This window comes from Numida meleagris, chromosome 1 (genome assembly GCF_002078875.1).
Source record: "Numida meleagris isolate 19003 breed g44 Domestic line chromosome 1, NumMel1.0, whole genome shotgun sequence".
Lineage (NCBI taxonomy): Eukaryota > Metazoa > Chordata > Aves > Galliformes > Numididae > Numida > Numida meleagris.
In genome coordinates, this window is record NC_034409.1 from 9675148 (window position 1) to 9694827 (window position 19680).

A 19680-nucleotide genomic window follows, 5' to 3' on the forward strand; every position below is an offset into this window, starting at 1 on the left:
TTTCTGTGAACAATATGTTTTGGAAAACATTTTTTTCTTCTGAAACAAAAACTGATTATTACAGTGCACCACAGCATTTTTTTCAGTATCATATAAGTGATCATCTATTTATAATTTTGGCCTGTTAAGTTTGAAGGTAAGTAAGTAGTGGTGAAAGTGCTATTGATTTATCATCTATAGTTATTATCATAGTTATTTTCATAAGCAGTAACTCTGATCTTCATTTAACTTCCCAGGATGTTCAATTCAGGTCATACAAATACATCCACATCATCACTTTTTGCTCTGGCATAGTACAGACTGGCTGTGATCTGCAATATCATGTGCTAATTATATATAAGTCTGAAAGCAGACTATGAATCAGAGAGGTGCTTAGTATTGGGTTAATAACTTTAGCTGTATTGATGTGTGGTGTATTGTTTAGCTGCCTGTAGATGCTAAGTACACCCCCAAATGCAAAGTTGATTTTCTCTGGCTGTACTTTTATCAGTGCTGTTTGACAGTAGCAGAATAGCAGCTATGAGACAGGTAGGTCCATTACTATCATCTCTGTTTGATGAACAGTGCATCCATTATTAACAATTCCAAGTTTTGTCTCTGTAATACTTATTTTAATAATGGAAATTATTCAGCATTGATATGAATGACAAATGGAAGAGGAAGCTAAGGTGTCTACAAAAAAATAATGAGTTTTGGTGTGACTCATGCCTAGCAGCACAGGGAAATACATTAACACATTGACTTTCATCAACCTATTTTTAAACATCAGAAGGGTTTAGAAATAAAAGAAAAATAACTGGAGAAAACAGATCATGAAGTAATTTAGTGTTGAATGTCAGACTGCAGTTGGTACTGCTTTTCCTTGTTCTCTGTGCACATTTAACTTTTATAGAACTTTCTGGGATTTCAAAGTAATGTCTCTGAATCTTAATTCTTCTATGAAATAATAGACACTAACATTCACATTTTAATGACAGAAACAGCTAGCCTAAGAGAGCCCAACTTTCTTTTCCACTGTGGGAATGAGACAGACCAATGACAAATAACAGAAATCAAACTGATGTGGTTATTCTGCATAAGAATAAACCCTACAAACTATGAAGAAGCAGAAGAGAAATCCCAGCAATCTGTGTATAACTATAGTGTAACCAAGACCTGAGGATCTATTCTAATGTCTAGATCATAAATTGCAGTAGGAGAGCAACTCTGAGTCTTATACAAAAGTGAGCTTCTACACATTGTATTGTCTTATTTTTTAGAAGTAATTACTAACTCCTCGTGACACACCACTTCGGAAGCACTTTGGGTATACCAAACAGAAGACCCCGCAATACAATAGTGTAGAAAAAATAACTAAGATTATCTTTATAATAGCATTCATTGTGTTCCAGATGGGAATAAAAGTCAAGAGGTGCTCAGTGGCTCAGTATAGTATATCTCAATTTGGAGCAAATATTTTCAGAGAAATAAAATCTTTGATAATTTTCAGATTCCTTTCAACTTCAAATCTATCCACACTGTCAACTCATCTCTTAAAGAAAGAATCTGAAGAGGGCAGAAAATGTGAAAAATAATGGAAAATGGATGGAAACTGGGATATATATTGTGTCTACCAGTTAGTCAGAAACTCTAATACCGAGACCTCTTCTGTCTGCGTATTTTATTTTTTTGCCCTTTTTTTTTAGGACAGGAATGTTATATTTGCATCCATATTCAGTTAAACAGAAGAGCTTTATCACCCAGGCAGTGGACTGAAAGATGCATTTACTGAGACCACTCAAGCAGAGTGCTTCAAATATATTAATATCCATATATCCTTGTAATATCTGGATGAAGCAAGAAATATTTCTGCCCTTCATCACTATGGAGGAAGCAGACATAAAAAATAAATTACACAAGAATGGCTGAGATAGATGTGGGAAGAGGTCCTATGACCTTTCCAAATCTAGCCCGTTTTTATTTCTAAAAAATTCCTTTTTGTTTTATTATCCAATTAGCTTTAACATCTTTGATACTTTTTTATTTTGCTCAGTTACATTTTTTCAATAACTCATACTGTATAGTCACCTTCTCAAGGCTGACAAAAACCTCTTCAGAAAGCTCTGTCTGAAATCATGGTATCTAAATAATTGATAACTGAAGAGTTCTGCAGAGTAATTGAAAATAACAATGTTCAACAGTGCTTACTATCTTAATGCAAAGCTAAGAACTCACCAGTAGCAGAGAAGGAAGGTAGAAGTAGCTCTTCTGTGTCTCAGATGGCATATTCTGAAGTATTCACATAAAGTATTTGAACCTTTGCTGTATTGTTTCAATGGATAAATCAACCACTTATCTTCTCAATTCTAACAACTTTGCTGAAATTCATTTTAGAGAAAAAGTAGTCATTTACCTACTATTTTCATGCAGCTTATGGTTCTCCTGAAAATTCTCCTGAATATAAAAACACAATATTATAAATAGTACAAGGTTGTAGCTCTGAATCACTCCACAGTCATTTGAGGGAAGCTGTCATTTCTACACACATTCTAAGCTCTGTGTCACTCTTGGTGTACTCAAGTACAGAGGAAATGTTGGTCTATAACTGTTTTACAGCCAGTATCTAATAATCTGTTTTTTTAAAAGAGCACTTGAATCAGTGCTTTGCATTAGTGCAAATCAGGAGTAATGCTAATGGAGTTCATAGAATTAGTATAGGCTGAAAGAGAACCAGCATCTACGTCCATGGAAGGAAGCATTAACAGCCCCAATCACTGAACAGCGTCTTCAGAGAAACAGTCCTCAAGGGTTATTCCATACCATAGAATCGCAGAATCATAGAATGTCTTGGATTGGAAGGGACCTCAAAGATCATCAAGTTCCAACCTCCCTGCCAGAGGCAGGGTTGCCAGCCACTAGATCAAGTACTAGATCAGATTGTCCAGGGCCCTATCCAACCTGGCCTTGAACACCACCAGGGATGGGGCATCCGCAACCTCTCTGGGCAACCTGTTCCAGCACCTCACCATTTTCTCAGAAAAAAATTTCCCCCTGACATCTAAACTAAATCTCTCCTCCTTTAGTTTAATGTGGAAAGCCATAAAGCTGTGGGCAGTTGGCCGGGAACAGCCACTGCTCTAGAGTTGCAGAGCTGTGGTCAGCATGAGTGAGAACTTGCGGTCCTGCTGTGCTGTCATATTGTTGCTGTGCATTGGTCGGCATGTGGCGAGTAATTGCATTGCAACTATATATATATATATATACATAAACAAAAATGCAATGATAACAGTGTTGTTATCCTTTTCCTCAGTATCTTAGTAAATAGTTTTTAGCTCAATCTACAAGTTCTATTTTGTTTCCAGTTCTCTCCTTCATCCCACCCGGGGAGAGTGAGCAAACGGCCATGTGGTGCTGAGCTGCTTCCAGCTTAACCCACAATTATACATATCGAAGGCATCTCTTCATGAAATAGTTCTAGTTTAATATGTTTGCCAATTCACAGCATGAAGATCCTTTTTAGACCCCGAGTCATTTTATTTCCAAAGTGACTACACATGTAAGGTGACATAACCATGACGTCATCTGATCTTCACTGTTAAGAAACAATTCTAGTATCAAAGGTTCTGTATCAGCATGGCAGAGCAAATCAAGTAGTAGGAAATACTTTGAAAAGACCATAGTTCTTAATATTTTTTTTATCAGATCTACATCCTGGATATGTTTTCTTTATCATAATTGAAAGAGGCCTTGCTACTATTATCCCTTTTTTTTTCTTTTTTTTTTTTAAGGAAGAATCTATCTAAAGGAACTACATCAAAGTACCTGTGCCAAGAACTAAAAAAATGGAGAATAATTATTTTTGTTTAAGTTTCTCTTAAATACTGTGATCCATGATACAGGTTTCAATTATATATAACTTCTAGAATTAAATGTAAACCAAGCTAGGAGAGCTAGACTAGACACACAGAGTTTTCAATGATTGAACTAATTTCTGATTGTTTAATATTGTAGACTTTGTCACTTAATATTTCCTCTCTTTGTGAAGAAGAGCTTGAGTAGATACCCACTCAAATAGATGAACATAAAGAGATGCTGAACTACTCATTATTCCCCAATTAGAGCAAATCACTTAATTTGTGGACCTGCACTCCAACCTTTTAAAGGACATCACAGTGCAGATCTGGAATAATACCCCTGGAATTGGCTATTTCTGCTTTCTTTGATACATAAAGTTACAGTTAATATGGAGAAAGCATTAGAACAGTCTATAAACCAAAATTTAACTATTTTACACAGAGTCACAAACTGTTTGAGACCTGAAGGCACATCTGAAGATTATTTCATAGCACCCTGCTCCAAATATGGTCAGTGAAAACAATTTGCTCAGCACTGAGTCTAGTTGGGGTTGGAATACCTCTGAGGATGGAGATTCCACATGTCTGGGAAAACTGCAATTTTCAATTTCAACATATTCAAACCATTAAGATTAAAAAGTGCATATTTTTATACTGACAGATAAACATCAGTGATGAGTTGCATTTTGCATGTTTCCATTTAGCAGCTGTAAAACACTGCACGAGACTTGACAGCAAGCAAAACCAACATCGTCTGTGCTGTTACGCAAGCATTGTTTCTGACATCTGTTCCACATATGATGTTTACAAATCTAAGTAGCCAGCAATTAGCTCAGATATTTAGCACAGGCAGTAAAACTTATCAGAAAATTCCCATTTTCAAGCACGTGGCCCATCCAGCAAGTTTCAGCGCTCCAGCTCCTCATAGTAGGAGACAGGTTTGTTCAGGCTACCTTGAGCTTTTCTGTTGTGTTGCAAGCTCAAGTCTTGTGCTAGGTTTGATCCAATGCTCATCTTTTTCCACATTCTTAAAAGTTTCTTCTGAGATTTTTTTTCTTTTCCCCAAAGTTTCAGATGTTTCCAGGATTAGCAAAGCATGCTGAATGCTCCACGGGGACTGCAGACAATTATTTCAAGTACCTTCCTCCCGAGGCTGATCGAAGATGCTTCTGAATAGTGCCTCCCTCCCTGCTGTTACAGATTTCAAATTTCACCAATACTTAGTTTCCATTTTACAAACTGTCAAATAACTAGTCAAACTGTCAGAAAAAGTAAATCAGTTCTGTGGAGTTTTCAGTTTTTATTGTTATCAGTTAACAAATAATTCGCCTATACCTGGCTGCACAAAAATTTTAAAAAGTTAAAACTTTACTAGATGCTAAAACTGCCTGAAAATCTTGAAGAGCATAAAGCAATTAAATTATTGTAAAGTGTGGTAGTATAATGCAATACATCAGAATTCCACCCTCTCCTTCCTGCAAGGGTTTTGATGAAATACAGGTCCCTTCCTTACTTCCACAGTACAAGCACTCCCCTTCCCTTGGGGAGAAAACTTGTAACTTAGCCACTGAGAGCAGCAACTAGAATGAGTGCAGGGTGTGTTGAGATATTTATGGAGTACTTAAAAATTCATAATGGCTATACTTCCTGTTTTCCTAATTTCTTTGCTGTGAGAGAGGTCAAATACTGGAACAGGCTTCCTTGTGAGGTGTTCAATGTCAGTGTTCAAGAGATGCTTGGATAATGCCCTCATTAATATGCTTTAATTTTTATTTCACCTTTAAGAGGTTAGATGATCTAGATGATCTTTGAAGGTCCCTTCCAACTGAACTACTCTATTCTATTCTGTCAGAGCAGAGATGTATTAAGATTTTGATCTTGTTCCAACTGTGGCCAGTAACAGCTGCATATGAAAGAATATATGAACACAACAGGCATGCAAATGTTTTGTTTACCACTTTCAGTTCAGTATGACTGCAGGGACATTTTGAAAGGGTTGGATTGTGTTAATCCAGCTAAATGTGGCTGTCTCCATGGAAGTTACATGTGTATGAGATCCCCTCTCTGGAATAATCACTTTGTAATCAGTGGAAAATAATAAATTTGTTCTGATTCCAGATTCTAAGTCGGACTACAAAGTAGATACCAACAAGACTGAGTAAATAGTATGTCAGCACACGTAGTGGAGAAGGGCAGAATTCCTGGTGTAAAAAGCTAATCTGTGGGGGCTGATATTGCTAAAAATAAGTTGTAGCTCACCATCAATGCAGGATGTAGCTGTTGCAATTAATTATAGAAAGAATAATGTAATAAGATAAGACTTTGATTATCAGGGCAATTACTAGTTCTTCCTCAGTCAGTAGAGTTGCTATGAAGCAACGTACGTTTTCTCATCTCCCTGCTTGTTTGTTTCTCCTAAGCATAGGTGATTTGAGCATACAATGTTTTGGAAATGTGAACAGTAACGACCAAAGACCAATTACAGAATGTGACTGGTCTTTAGGCAAAAACTTTAATATCACCACACTGTTGTACTCAACATCCAATGCTATACACATTGACAAAAAAAATGAAAATAACTTCAGATCTTTTCTTTCTTGAAGTCTTCTAAAGACAGAGCATGCTGTTATATTTGTATGGCAGAAAACTGGGGAAACTGCATTTATTCATAATTACTGTTGCTTTATTCCAGAGGAACTGAGCTTAATACCAGATCTTCTATAACAAGAAAATGCAAGATCATGCTTTTGAGTGATGGCTGGTAAATGAAAGGGGCTAAATATTAAAAAAGACAAATCTATTTTTGCAGTAAGCAGCCTTCCGAACATTACTTTTTAGTCATTCAGCAGTTTGTATTTCCATAAACTGACTGCTGAGAACAAGATGCTAATTTCCTACCGAGAAAAATTAGAAGCAACTCCGGTATTTCAAATTCTAAATCATGGAATCCTACATAAAAAGCTATAAGATGATGTTATAGTCTTTATTTCTCATGTTCACTGACAAAAAAATTCATCTGCTTTATTCCATAAAAAATTCTCATTACTTTTTTCTTTAACAATAGGATTTCTTATGAGTTTATTTCCACATTTCACTTCATTATTCTTCCCATTTATTATATGCAACAGCACAGGATTTTGACATAAAAATATAATCCAGCTGAAGACTTGGTTGTATCTGTGTAAGTGGTAGCAAGCTAAGTGTTTGTGGTTTTCCTTGCTGTGTGGATGATGTGGTTTTCAACTGTTTGTAACATACTGCTTTTAATGGAATATTAAGAATTCAGTATCTTGTCCCTCTAAGCAATTTTTAGCTCTAGAGCCTGAGGGTTGGATTTTTATGTGCATTATGAGAAGTTAGTCCCTTTGGAACCATCCTTATGACTGGCTATTCAAAATACAAATGCAGCTCTCAAAACCTGAGTCTTAACTACCAGATACTCACCTGTAGTTTGTTGTTTGTAAGCATTTTACAGTAACCAAAAGATCTCTCATCAGAATATACCTCATGATTTATAGAGTGACTGACTCTTCAAATACTAAGTGTTAAACTTCCTTATAGTGCTTGCTTGCTCTATACTGAGTCTCCTGGCTCAGTCATGGAACACTTAGAAGACAAAAAAGTTTCAATCAGTATTCAGTTATTTCAGCTTGTTTATTTTAGCTCTTTTCCTATCTTGCAGAATTAGCTATAGTCAGCGGTTTTGACCCCTTCTTCATAAGAAATTATGTGGAAGTAAAATGCAAATCTGCATATTTGCAGGCTGGTATTTGAAATTTGGGTATGTTTTCATTGAAAACCAGTAAGCTCACTAAGCCTCATCTAATTGTACTTTTTTAAGGGACAAACTAGAGAAAATTAATTTGAATTACGAAATCATATTTACAAATTCAGTCCCATTTTGAGGCTCAGATTCTCTACAGCTATTTGCCATTAATTAATAAGTTATCCATGACTGGACAGGAAATATCTCATCTAAAACGGTATGGCTTCTTGCCGTGTTGGTAGGGTTGCATGATTTTGATATTGCAAAATTTTTTCAATATCATGCAACCCAGACTGCAAAGAGTGCATGTATAGTTTAAGTTAGAAGGGAATTAATCTTCTGACATATTTAAACAGGTAAGTAATAGCTGATGGGACAATAATATTCAACAATCTCATCTGTGTGAACTGAAAAGGCTTTGCTAATGTGTTGTGCCCCTTAAACAACTGTCACTCAATGTCACATCAAATCTTCTTGTCTAAGCAATCTATGTGATGCCTTAGTGAAAATCTGAGTACTTTACCTCATGCTGTTTTTCCATCTTAGGAATGCAGGTTTTGGAATGGAATGGCATCCCCCTGACTGGAAAAACCTATGAAGAAGTACAGAATATTATTATTCAGCAGTGTGGGGAAGCAGAAATATGTGTAAGACTGTGAGTTTTTCCCCATCTTTCTGTTTCCATTTTTTTCTTTGGCTTTTCATGGCTTTTTTTTTTTTTTTTTCAAATTTACAGTTGTTAAGGTGGAACCTTTGTTAGCATGAAGCATCAGTGTAGTAATTAACACAGGAGTTCATTGTGAGTGTGGGCTTGTTCTTTGTTCTGTTAAGTCAAAAGGGATGATAAGTTGAGGTGGTAATTTACAAACAAGGATATCCCCACTTTCAGGCCACAATTTCCTCTCACTGATACACATATAATCCACTGAGTTTACTGGCCATTAGAAAAAAAAAAAGATAAGTTAGCAATAAAAATGATTTTCACTGAAATATGTAGTTTAGATGAAAGTCATTTAAACATTGTAAGAAATGTATAGAATTGCATTCAATCCATTAAAGATTTCACCTTAAAAGAACCTTTTCTTCTCAGCTCTTTAACAGCACTGCAAATATGTATCACCAAAGAAGGGGCCATTCTTGGGAGCTGCTTTCTGTCATGAACCACTATTCATTTATCTACTTAATACGATAAGGAGGGTACCAGGAAAGAGTTTCTTTTGTCTCAGGCTTCTTGTTGCTTTCTTTAGGGACCTGAACATGCTCTCGGATTCCGAGAATCCCCAGCACCTGGAACTGCATGAGCCAGTAAAGGCAGGTGAGCGATAAGGTGTTGCTTCAACGTTTGAGCACCGGTTAGCAGTTGAAATCTGGATTTTATGTAAGCTAAGGTATTAGCATCATAAGCACAGGTGTTGCATCCAAAATCTTGCCAAGGGCAGAAGGAGTATCACAGCTTGTATGAAAAGCATTTTTGGAGTAATTGAAGGTTACAACAGTACATGCATCTACTGTTACTACTACTAACAGCAGACTGTTACTACTATTTCACATCAGTTCAGAATTTTTTAACAGTTTAGCCAAAATTAAGCAAAACACCTTTATCAATAACTCAGTTCAATCCATACTGACACAATCTACACCATCTAAATACCACAAAGGAAATCCCAGTAACAATACTATGGCTAACATTTTTACACAGGGAAGACATCCTGCTAGTTACTCCTTTCTCTGTGGCATAATTGTCCTTCCACTGCTTCTCTGGTCCCTGCAGCTATGCTTTGTCTTCAGAGGCATTACAGAAAGTTGACAGGGTCCAAAGGAATCTGCTGGAAGGTGTGTGATGTTTGTGGTGAGAATGTTGGACTCCTCCTTACCAGGAGATGGATGATGTTGCTCATTCCTTCCTCTTCCTTTCAGAATCTGCTCAGGGCCTTTTAATGTTTTCTAACACGCTTTGTGCCTTGCTTTTCCCATGCTGGTCAGCAGCTCTGCATCACATATGACTTGCCTGGATATTGTACACTTTATATGTAGTAGATACTTGTTCTTTGTTTCTTTCACTGTTCCCAAAATTGATTTTGTCCAGCTCCTGAATTTGCATTAGTGTCAGTATCAGTGAGTTGCTGGTAGCCCTGGGGCCTCAGCTTTCATCCTGTGCCCAGAGCTGCCTCCACTCACATGATGCCTGTACTCCTTTAAGTACAGAAATAGTTATTTCTACATAGATGTTACCCTTTTACATCTTAAAATTATTAAAAATAGGCCTCACAGCACACAATTATGCAAGGTGAAGTGTAACTAAGAGGAATTAAAGTCATAACCACCTCATCATTAGACAATTATTGGTGCACCCAGACATGCTAAAACAAAGTGCTTAGCTAACTGGAACTGTTAGAAGCCTTTGTTACCTTGATACAAAAAACATAGAAACATGATCGTTTATGTTGCCTAAACCTTAGCTGAACAAGATCAGAGATGATAGTAAAGACCTTAAGCCTTTCATGCTTTTGAGAACCTAGAAATCAGGCTGAGCATTTTATCATTTTAACTCTAACTGCTTTAAACATTTGGAACTTATACAGCTTCATTTCCAGAGTAAATTCTGCCCACTCTGCCAGTGGTCGGGGAAGGCAATTACAATCCTGACACCGGGGCTTCATGTAGGGTTTTATCATACAAAGAGATTGGCTTTTCTTCTTCATTTGCTTTCATTTTGTTCTGCTTTGGTTAATTTGCAATGCTGAAGTTTTAAGATGCTTTTCTCTTTAATCTTTGTGCAAATGATCTCAGGAGCAGAATTCTGATTTACTGAATGTCTGACTGATTCAAAAAAAAAGTTGAGGTTATAGCTTGTTGCAGCAAAGTTCAAATACTTGGTGAAACTGGACAAGATCTCAACAGCGAGGCCAGACTTTAGCAGTGTAATTTGCACCAGTATGATCCAGAGTGACCATCCAAGGCTTACTTTTCCTCAGCTAGAGAATAATGTTCTCAGTAAGCTTGAGAGATAGGTAGCACTGGTTGACAGTCTTGAGTAGAAGGATTGGAATTTGTATGTTGATGTTGTGGAGAGATGTCTCTTTTGGATAAATTGCCTTTTGCATCCTCAAAGTCTACAAGCAGTCCCTGTGCCATGGCAAGATGGGTTTGAATATGCTAACAGTTATGAACGCAAAGCTCTCTTATTTTGATCCAGTAGATAAAGCAAAGTCCCCAGGGGTTGATCCCAAGCAGCTGGCTGCAGAGCTCCAAAAGGTTTCCCTACAGCAGGCACCTCTGGTTGCTTCCTCAGGAGTAGAAAAGTCTTCACACGTCCATTCTGGAACCACTTCTGCCACTTCCAGCGCTGTTCCCAGCCCTGGTCAACCTGGTTCTCCCTCAGTCAGCAAAAAAAGACATAGCAGCAAGGTAAGAAACTTGCCAGTCATGCAACAGTAACATTTTGATAACAATAAGGAGTTGCCTCTTCTAGCAAGAGATCACAGCGTGTGTTGAATCCATTTGCGATGACAGTGATGGTTATGACTTTTAAGATACAGAATCTGGAGACAAAGAAAGGAGATTAAGTGATTTATCCAAGGTCATAGAAGACTGGACCGTCTGTGAAAATAGTTTCCTCAAATGTAATCTTATTATTTTAAAACAAAATAATTGCTCTTTTCATTCTCTGTTGTTGTTTCTTCTTAACTGCATCCTGAACAATCCTGAGGTTCCACAAAAGCTGGCATTACTAAGACCACACTTTCCCACTCAGTACTAAATTATGGTTGAAGTTTCACAAGCTATGAATAACCATGGCAATATTAAGCATTTGTCTGAAAACCATAGAAAGTGAAAAATGAATTCACTGCCAAAATGTGTTTTGTCACCAGCTAATTCCTGTGAACTTATTAAGCATAATTTCACATTTTCTTTGCCACATCAGCTGAACTTCTTTCTCCTTGTGCACACACCTTCACACCTGGAAAGGGCAGGATGGGAATCTAGTAGACTTTTTCACAGTCAAAACCAGAAACTAGATCATAAAATCATCTATTACATTTTTGTTGTTGTTTTTTGTCAAAAAGTCCACACCTGAAGGAAGAAATCAATCCCATTGCTTAAGCAATTTGCAAGATAGCTAAAGCTAATTATTCTCCTGGATACTCAACTTCTCACAGTCTTACTATTCCAAGCAAAACTTCACAATGCAAAACACACTTTCTAGATAGGTATTTCTCTGTGCTTTTATTCCTTCTCATGACTGTCAAGATTTTACAAGAACCCCATCCCTAGGGGGTTTCTACTGAATTATTGCTACGTTTGTATTTTGTGTTGCTGAAGCTGTAACTTTGATTTGAACTACAAATGTGTTAGGTGCCATACAAATGAAAAATAGCAACTAGGGCCTTCTCATCTCAGATAGCTATTCAATATGCTCACATTACTTTCATGTGAGGGAAAAACAGAAATCTCTTTCATCCAGTGATATAACAAAATGTGTAAATATATTTATCGATTAGTTTGCATCAGATAGTAATTTTGACTGCTCAGAATTTCCATGGACTTCTTATGAATATAAATCTGGTCTATAACGTACATGTTGAATCCATGTCAAGATTTGGCACACAAACCTTCAGGGATCTGGCAAAATTACCTAATCATCAGGTTCATATTGTACACATCTTTGTGTGAACTAGTTTACCTTATGTTTTATATTTACCAGTGAGAAAAGCAGTCTGAATTAGCAGTTATGAGACTCGACGATTCCTGCAAGTGAAGTAAAGGAAAGTGCAGTGCTCTTAGTGCAGATGTCACTATTGACAGTGAAAGTCCTTTCATTTGGTTAATAAGTAATACTCCTAAATTTACTGAATAGTGTATTAAGGTACATAAATCATTGATACATAGTGTATCCTGGACTCCTCTGTCCACATGAGGAACCTGTTCCCAGCTTTGGCACTGTAGCTGATCACCTGAAGTTAGGGGCATAAATTTCATTTCCTTCTGCACAGAGGATTTAGTAATCTTTTATGAAAATTCAGAAGATTAACAAAAAATATTAAAATTAATGCCTTTATGTAGAGGATGCAAAAGTCAAAACTAATCAGGTAAATGCTTGAAACTTTCTTTGCTTATTTCTGAAAACAATGTTAGGAGGCATTCCATTCCTAACAACCATAACTTGTTGACTTGTGTAGTTTCTGTTAATTGATTGTAGGCCAAGTTTATAATAATGTTGAGCTCTCTTAGAAGAGAATGCTACAGTTCATCTTTTCTAGAACAACTCTCAGCCTTGGGCTTACAGCATTTCCAGGAAGGCTGCAGCACTGATTTACTTTTGCCAAAGTTTCAAGACAGACTAAATATTTACATTGCCTATCTCTTTTGCTACAGATTTTTTTTTTTTTAGCAAGTAAAATCTTTTGTTCAAGATTCTGCACAGAGTATGCACTCCTAAAATGATGTAGGAGTCTCTTTGGTATTCTGTAATGTAGATCTTCTCACATTTAATGCTTTGTCTTATTACAACAGAGTGTGATAGAGCACAACATCAGCACCTGGCATTAACATGAGTTTCACATCATGGTAATGACAACCTTCTCCATCAAGTGTGACAGCACTGCAAAGCAGAGGTTCTTACATATAGTATGACTGTGGATGGGGTGGTATCAAAGGAAACTAGAATGAAATTAGATTAGCAATTAGAGATGAAGTTTAACCTTTTGGAGCCTTGGCAGACTGTATCCTGTGTGGGCCCATTTCATTTATAATATAAACACAAGATCATTCTATGCTGCAGATTACAGGATATAAATGTCCTATAGAAACATTTGATTGTCTTTATGTCTTGAAGAATGCTTGCTTTTCTAAATCTTCAAATCCTACAGCTTCTAGAGAAACCAGCAGTGAAACACTTTTCCTTTTCAAATGAATCCTCTCTGAGGTCCTGTTAAAGAAAGATAATTATTTGCACCTCTGCCTTTAAATCCAGATCCATCTTCAAAGTTGGCCCTAGTCTGAGCTGGGGGCTGGACCAGGTGGCATCCAGGGGACTCTTTCAGCCCAAATTACTCATTTTTTCAATAAAGAAGCACAACCAGGAGGCAAAGTAGAGCATGTAAAATGAACAAAATTAAGGCACCACAAGATGGTACATAAAATTATAGGCAGGGAGCATGAAGTTCACCTCATCTAACTGTAGAGTTTTTGTTGTGTAACTCAAACTGATGCACAGTGATGAGACAATATGACTTCAGTGAATTCCAGATGAAAAACAGGCACTTTTGAATTGCTTTCTGTTGCATTATTGTGTGGCTGGGTTTTTTGTGGTTATAACTGGTCCTCATATCTGAGTGACTGACGAGGTGTCTCTTCATAGCAAATCTGGAAGGGTTAGTGCACCATCATAACTTCAGTGTGGTCTTTTACAAGAAAAGAGTCTCTGTGTTGCCATTATTCAAAACAATTCATGTTCAACACCCTAACAAAATCTGTAAGGATTTTGGGGATGTAAGGAGGTACAAAAGAGGCAGATGGGTTTTACTTTTCTCAGAAACCAAAAGAAGTACTAATGGCACTGAAAAGTGTGCCAGGCTGATGGTCACAATCTGGAAAACAGGAAAAGATGATTTCTAGAATGATCTTCAGAGAGCAATAAGTTTGTCCTTGTTTGCATCTGTTTTCTGCTGCTTCAACCAAAGAAGCAAATGTGGAGAGAATGGAAAAATGTCCAAATCCTGCTACTGATCTAAACAGGACTTTCTTTCTTGACTGATGAATTGACTTACAGATTAGAGGTAGGTCCAGGGTGGATCAGGGACATCAGCATTTATGGAATCATAGAATATCTTGAGTTGGAAGGGATGCATAAAAATCATTGAATCCAACTCCAGGCTGACAAAAAAACAGCATCCAGGGTCCCATCACCAAGAGCAAAATCAACAGCATGGGGCTTAATGCTGAGCTGCAGTGGATGTCCCAGAGAAAAATCCCTGAAACAGGAACAAATCCTACAAAATGACAAATCCCCAAAGGAGAATTATTGGTGTTCAGCGAGGCTTGAACTCTCTGCAGAAGTTCATGGAGATGAGTGAGTGCTTGGCACATCCCAATGAATGCACTCAGCATCTTGCTTGAGGCTTCTCTTTGACTGACTGCTATTTAACAGCAGAGCTTTTTTTTTTCTTTTTTTTTTTTTTTTGAGAGTCCAGGTTTGGAATGAAGTGATGGCATTATTTCCCAACTACCAACAAACAAAAGGGAAGAAAAAGGAAAAAAAAATGTTTTCTGAGGATTTTGTTGCTTTAACAGCAACTTAGAAAAGCTCAGCAATGGAGAGCAGTCAAGCAAGATTATATACCACTGTGAAGAGGAGGGCAATTCAAGTGTAGCTGCATTGATTATCAGAGAACACAGAATAAAGCAAAAAAGATTATATTAATTTGTCTGGAATTATGAAATCCACTTACACACATCACCCAGTTTCTGTGCCATTCTTTCCACTCTGTCTACCCATATCCACCTAAACTAGATGTAAAGTAGTGTAACCTGGATCTGTCAATATAGACATAATTGTGTGCTACTTTACATGACATTTGGTTTCTCTATAGAATCACAGAATCATTAAAATTGGAAAAGACCTCCAAGATCATCCAGTCCAAACATCCACCAACCACCAATATTTCCCCACTAAACCATGTCCCTTAGTACAAAATGTTTCTTGAACACATCCAGGGATGGTGACTCCACCACCTCCTCGGGCATACCATTCTAGTGCTTTACCACTCTTTTTTCCTAATATCCAACTTGAACGTCCTCTCAAGCAACTTGAGACCATTCGCTCTCGTCCTATCACTAGATATGTGAGAGAAGAGGCCGACCCCCACCTTACCACAGCCTCCTCTCCTGCCTAGACTGTAAAGACTCTGGTGTTCAAGTTGTCTGATTCTGTACAGACAAAGTACAGCCTTGATCAGCTTACAAAGGCTGATCAAAATGTTAGGGCTGGACTCTTTAAGTGCTGTTGCAATACTGTAACTGTCAGTATTGAGCACACAGACTGGAAATAATGGAATGGTTTTGAAAAATATGTGTTGAAATTGCAGTATAAACAGCTGTTGAAAGGTTGATTTTGAGAGCCTTTTATTTCCAAAAGGCATATATGTATACATATAATTTCATGCCTCTGTGTTTATTAATGTATTTTAATCCGGCAGCCCACTGAAGCTACGAAGTCTGCTTCTCATCCAATCACTGGAGAAATTCAGGTAAATATGTAATTCTTTTAAGTGTAAATTGTTGTTTACACTGGCTACTTTTCCCTGTTGAATAAATATATTAAAAATCATCTTCATTAAGTGATTTCTCATTTGTAGAATCATAGAATCATAAAATATATTCAGTTGGAAGGGACTCACAAGGATCATCAAATTCAACTCCTGATTCCACACAGGACCACCTAAAATTCAAACCCAGTGTCTGAGAGCATTATTCCCTGAACTCTGGTAGCTCTGGGCTGTGACCACTGCCCTTGAGAGCCTGTTGCACAGCCCAGCCACTCTCTTGATTAAGAACCTTTTCCTAATCTCCAACTTGACCCTCTCCTGACACAGCTTTATGCTATTCAACACATTAAAATGTCACCAAATGAAATAAGGTGTAGGGCAGTGCTAGGTTTTCAATTTTTTCTGTAAAGTTTGCTTGTGAAATACAAATAAAAGTACAAAAAATGCTTTTGTTCCTGAAAGTGCTGAAAATGTAGTGAAATACGTTCTAATCTTTAACCTTCAGACAGTTACTGTGGTTCAATTCGGAAACTGTCAGACTCCACTGGAAGCCCACTGGAGTCCCACAGGACTCTGCTTGCAGTGAAGATTGTAAAGACTTTCTCAGAGTGCAGTGTATTTGTTTCCATGCAATGCCAAGTATGTGATTATCTCTTATGTAAACTGACTTTAGTTTTTTAAAACAGTGGAACTGGGAGCAGCAGAACTAATTTTCTATAGATTTCTGTCTTTTGTTTCCTCTATTCATCCCTGCCTTTTATGTAGAAATGGTCTTTCCATAGTATTAAGACATCCATAGTACCATAGCAACATAACACTAAGGTAGTAAATGTTAAGTACCATAAGACTTGCAGCACTAAGGAATATGAGGGGATTTGGTAAGTCAAGCGGATGGTTGGATTTGGTGATCTTGAAGGTCTTTTCCAACCTAGATGATTCTATGATTCTATTCTATAATTCTGTAAAATCCTCCTTGTACTTGGGCCCCAGGTAGTCAGAATTTGTGTAATTTTTACTGAATAAACTGGCTATTGCTCAGTAGAATATCAAGTGTTCAAATTTTATGTGCTTTTTACTGATTGGAATAGATCAATGTCTGTGTTGTTTTTTATTTTTTAAAAAAAACAATACTGACAGACTGTGAAAGAAACATTTCTTTCAAAATCCGAAGTGATCATCGAGCATCTCATTCTAGTCAGTAAAGAGAGACAGAATCTTCTAATATGGGGAAAGCAAAATGTCTAAAACTCACTTCATGCAAAGGATTTTTGGAGAATTTGAATCATTTAGGACATTAAATTAAAACTAATCTTACTGTGTTTAAATGTGCTCTCTAGCTTCAAATCAATTATGACAAACACCTTGGCAACCTTATCATCCATATTCTTCAAGCCAGAAACCTTGCTCCCAGAGACAATAATGGCTATTCTGATCCCTTTGTTAAAGTTTATCTTCTTCCAGGGAGAGGGTAAGTGCAGGAAAAATTTTAACCTGAACATTCTTTCTTTAAATTTGAGTTTGTTGCTTATCACTAATAAGCAGAACTGAGAGCTTATTGCTATAGAAAGTGAAGGTACAACACCAGGAAAAATCGTGAGTATTTAATGGGAAGCCAGATCCTACTCCCAGGAGGATGTGCAATATGTTGCTAATGACTTCAGGAATGTTAGGATAATTTTTGTAGATTTCATCTATTTTTTTTTTCGTCTTTCCATTTTAAAAATGGAATACAATGAAAAATGTGTATTGTAAGAACAGACTGCTGAAGGGTACTAGATATATAGATTTCAAAGTTCTCATTAGAAATCTCTAATTTGTAGTGAAGTGCGTGAATTTGGGGGCAATAAGTTGGCCTTTGATTCTGTAACACAAAAAAAACCCTATATGTTAAGGTTAAAATTGAATTGTTGCTTTAGCTGAAGACACTGTGACTTTGAAGCAGATTTGCAAATGTACGCAACCACAGTAGCTGATACTGGCTTAAGACTGCAGTATAATATTAGAAGTGATAAATAATAGACAAAGAGCAGTCATTTCATGTGATTTTGTTTATTTATTCATTTATTAAGAGTTAAGATATAGTTTTATAAATTCTGGTAATCTTGTATTTAATGACTATACAAATCTTATATATAACCACTTTTTTCACAAAGCATTGCTTTTTAAAACTCTTTTTATAAATAGGTCATTAATGTTCCTTTAAAAGATGTTTTTCTATATCAGCAATATTATAACTCTTTTTTATGCCCTAAATTTGCAGAATGTCATATGTATGTGTAAGTATATACAGCTATAATAATCCTGCAGACTTAAATGGAGCTACAGATATATCTAAAGTTAAGCTGAAGGACTAAATCTTAGTTTGCAAAGGCAAATTCCTGCAAACATTTCGATTTGTGTAGTCACACTCATCCCAAAAGACTCTTAGGCTGGTACCATTTAACTAAAAATACGTATTTCTGATCTATTCAAAGTAAAAGGAAAGTGCATATTCAGGTCACAGTTCACAATTGGCATATGGGAAAGCACAGCTAAAAGCATAGAAAACATACAAATGGTACAACTAAAGAAATGTGTATTTAGTAGCTGATTCAATCTGTACAGCATTCAATATTGTTCGGTGGCACTGGGCCTAAAACTGTTACTGAGTATAGTAGGAACGGGTCCTAAATTTTGAGGGTGTTTTAATGCACCTAAGTCTTGCCAAATACTTGTCTAATCAATGTTACTGGAAATTTTGCATATTCATTCTACTGTTGTAGAAGTAAGGCTTTGAACTACAGAGATGTTCAACCTGTAGAATTCTAGCTCAGATCCAAACATTAGGTTCAAACTTTGGGCTAAGTTATGAAGACTTTGATTTTTATTAGGGTTTATTACTGTAAAATATGGCAGTGTTACTGTTTTGCATGTATCTTGGGACTTTAGGGAATAATGTAAATGAAGAGGTTCTCAAAAGTGCAAAACTTGCATATGAAAGCAGAAATTCAAACTGCTACTAAATATATTTTATCAGTAGTTCAATCCTTACGCAACTGCTTACTCTTCATAATGCCTGTTTCCTTTGATTCTGACACTAGAAACTACCTCTTATTCACATTTTCTTTCATCTCTGTCTCTTCTTATTTTCTCTCACACTGCTTCCTCTGTGTTCCTAACTATTTAATGCTGGATATGCAGACAAGTCATGGTTGTCCAAAATGCAAGGTAGACTGTACTATCTTTCAATTTTCCTCTTTCACTTCTATATGCAAGCATGATTTTTTGATGAGCCTGTGCACTGAAAAATAGATTTCTCTTGAGTTTTACAATTCATGATTGCTGCATGGCTTTGCTATTTATTCATTCTCTAGTGAATTTCATTTCCAGGTCAGAAGAAACTGGAAACAAGTAATTAATATTCCTTGATACAGTAATATCCTAGGCCCAAATTCTGAGGACAAATAACATTTGCTTTGAAGTCTGGAATAATTTAGTTTAGTCATAGATATCTAAAAATGCATTTTCACTCACTGAAAGTTGTAAAACAATTAATAGTGAACTTGTCTCAAGACTTTGAGTGGTGGAGTGGTGTTATTGTCAAGAGGAACAACATTGTTTGGAAGTGAGATGGAATATTTTTCTCTATATACCTTGCACAGTGTGTATACATTAATGCTAAGCATCAGTCTAGATAATAATCCGGATTAATGCTATTTGAGAACATAAATGGCTATTCGGTGTAATGGAGTTTTTAGTAATTGAATCTACTAATTTGTTCCGGATTTGGAAATATAAAGCAAAATTCTGTTCTCAAGGTACACTAGTATAAACA

The 19680-nt window shown here is 36.6% G+C and overlaps 1 protein-coding gene across 9 annotated transcripts in view; it reads left to right on the forward strand.

The window, feature by feature from the left end:
• PCLO (piccolo presynaptic cytomatrix protein) overlaps window positions 1-19680 on the forward strand; it is a 343040-nt gene that overhangs the window by 251063 nt on the left and 72297 nt on the right. For 6 of the 9 annotated variants that reach the window (XM_021384447.1, XM_021384450.1, XM_021384451.1 and 3 more), the window contains 5 exons: window positions 8146-8254; window positions 8847-8914; window positions 10796-11007; window positions 15798-15848; window positions 17204-17334. In XM_021384447.1, the coding sequence (XP_021240122.1) occupies window positions 8146-8254; window positions 8847-8914; window positions 10796-11007; window positions 15798-15848; window positions 17204-17334 (571 nt within the window). Of the gene's footprint in view, window positions 1-8145; window positions 8255-8846; window positions 8915-10795; window positions 11008-15797; window positions 15849-17203; window positions 17335-19680 lie in introns of those variants that run through there. The other 3 variants (XM_021384448.1, XM_021384454.1, XM_021384453.1) reach the window with 3 other exon arrangements.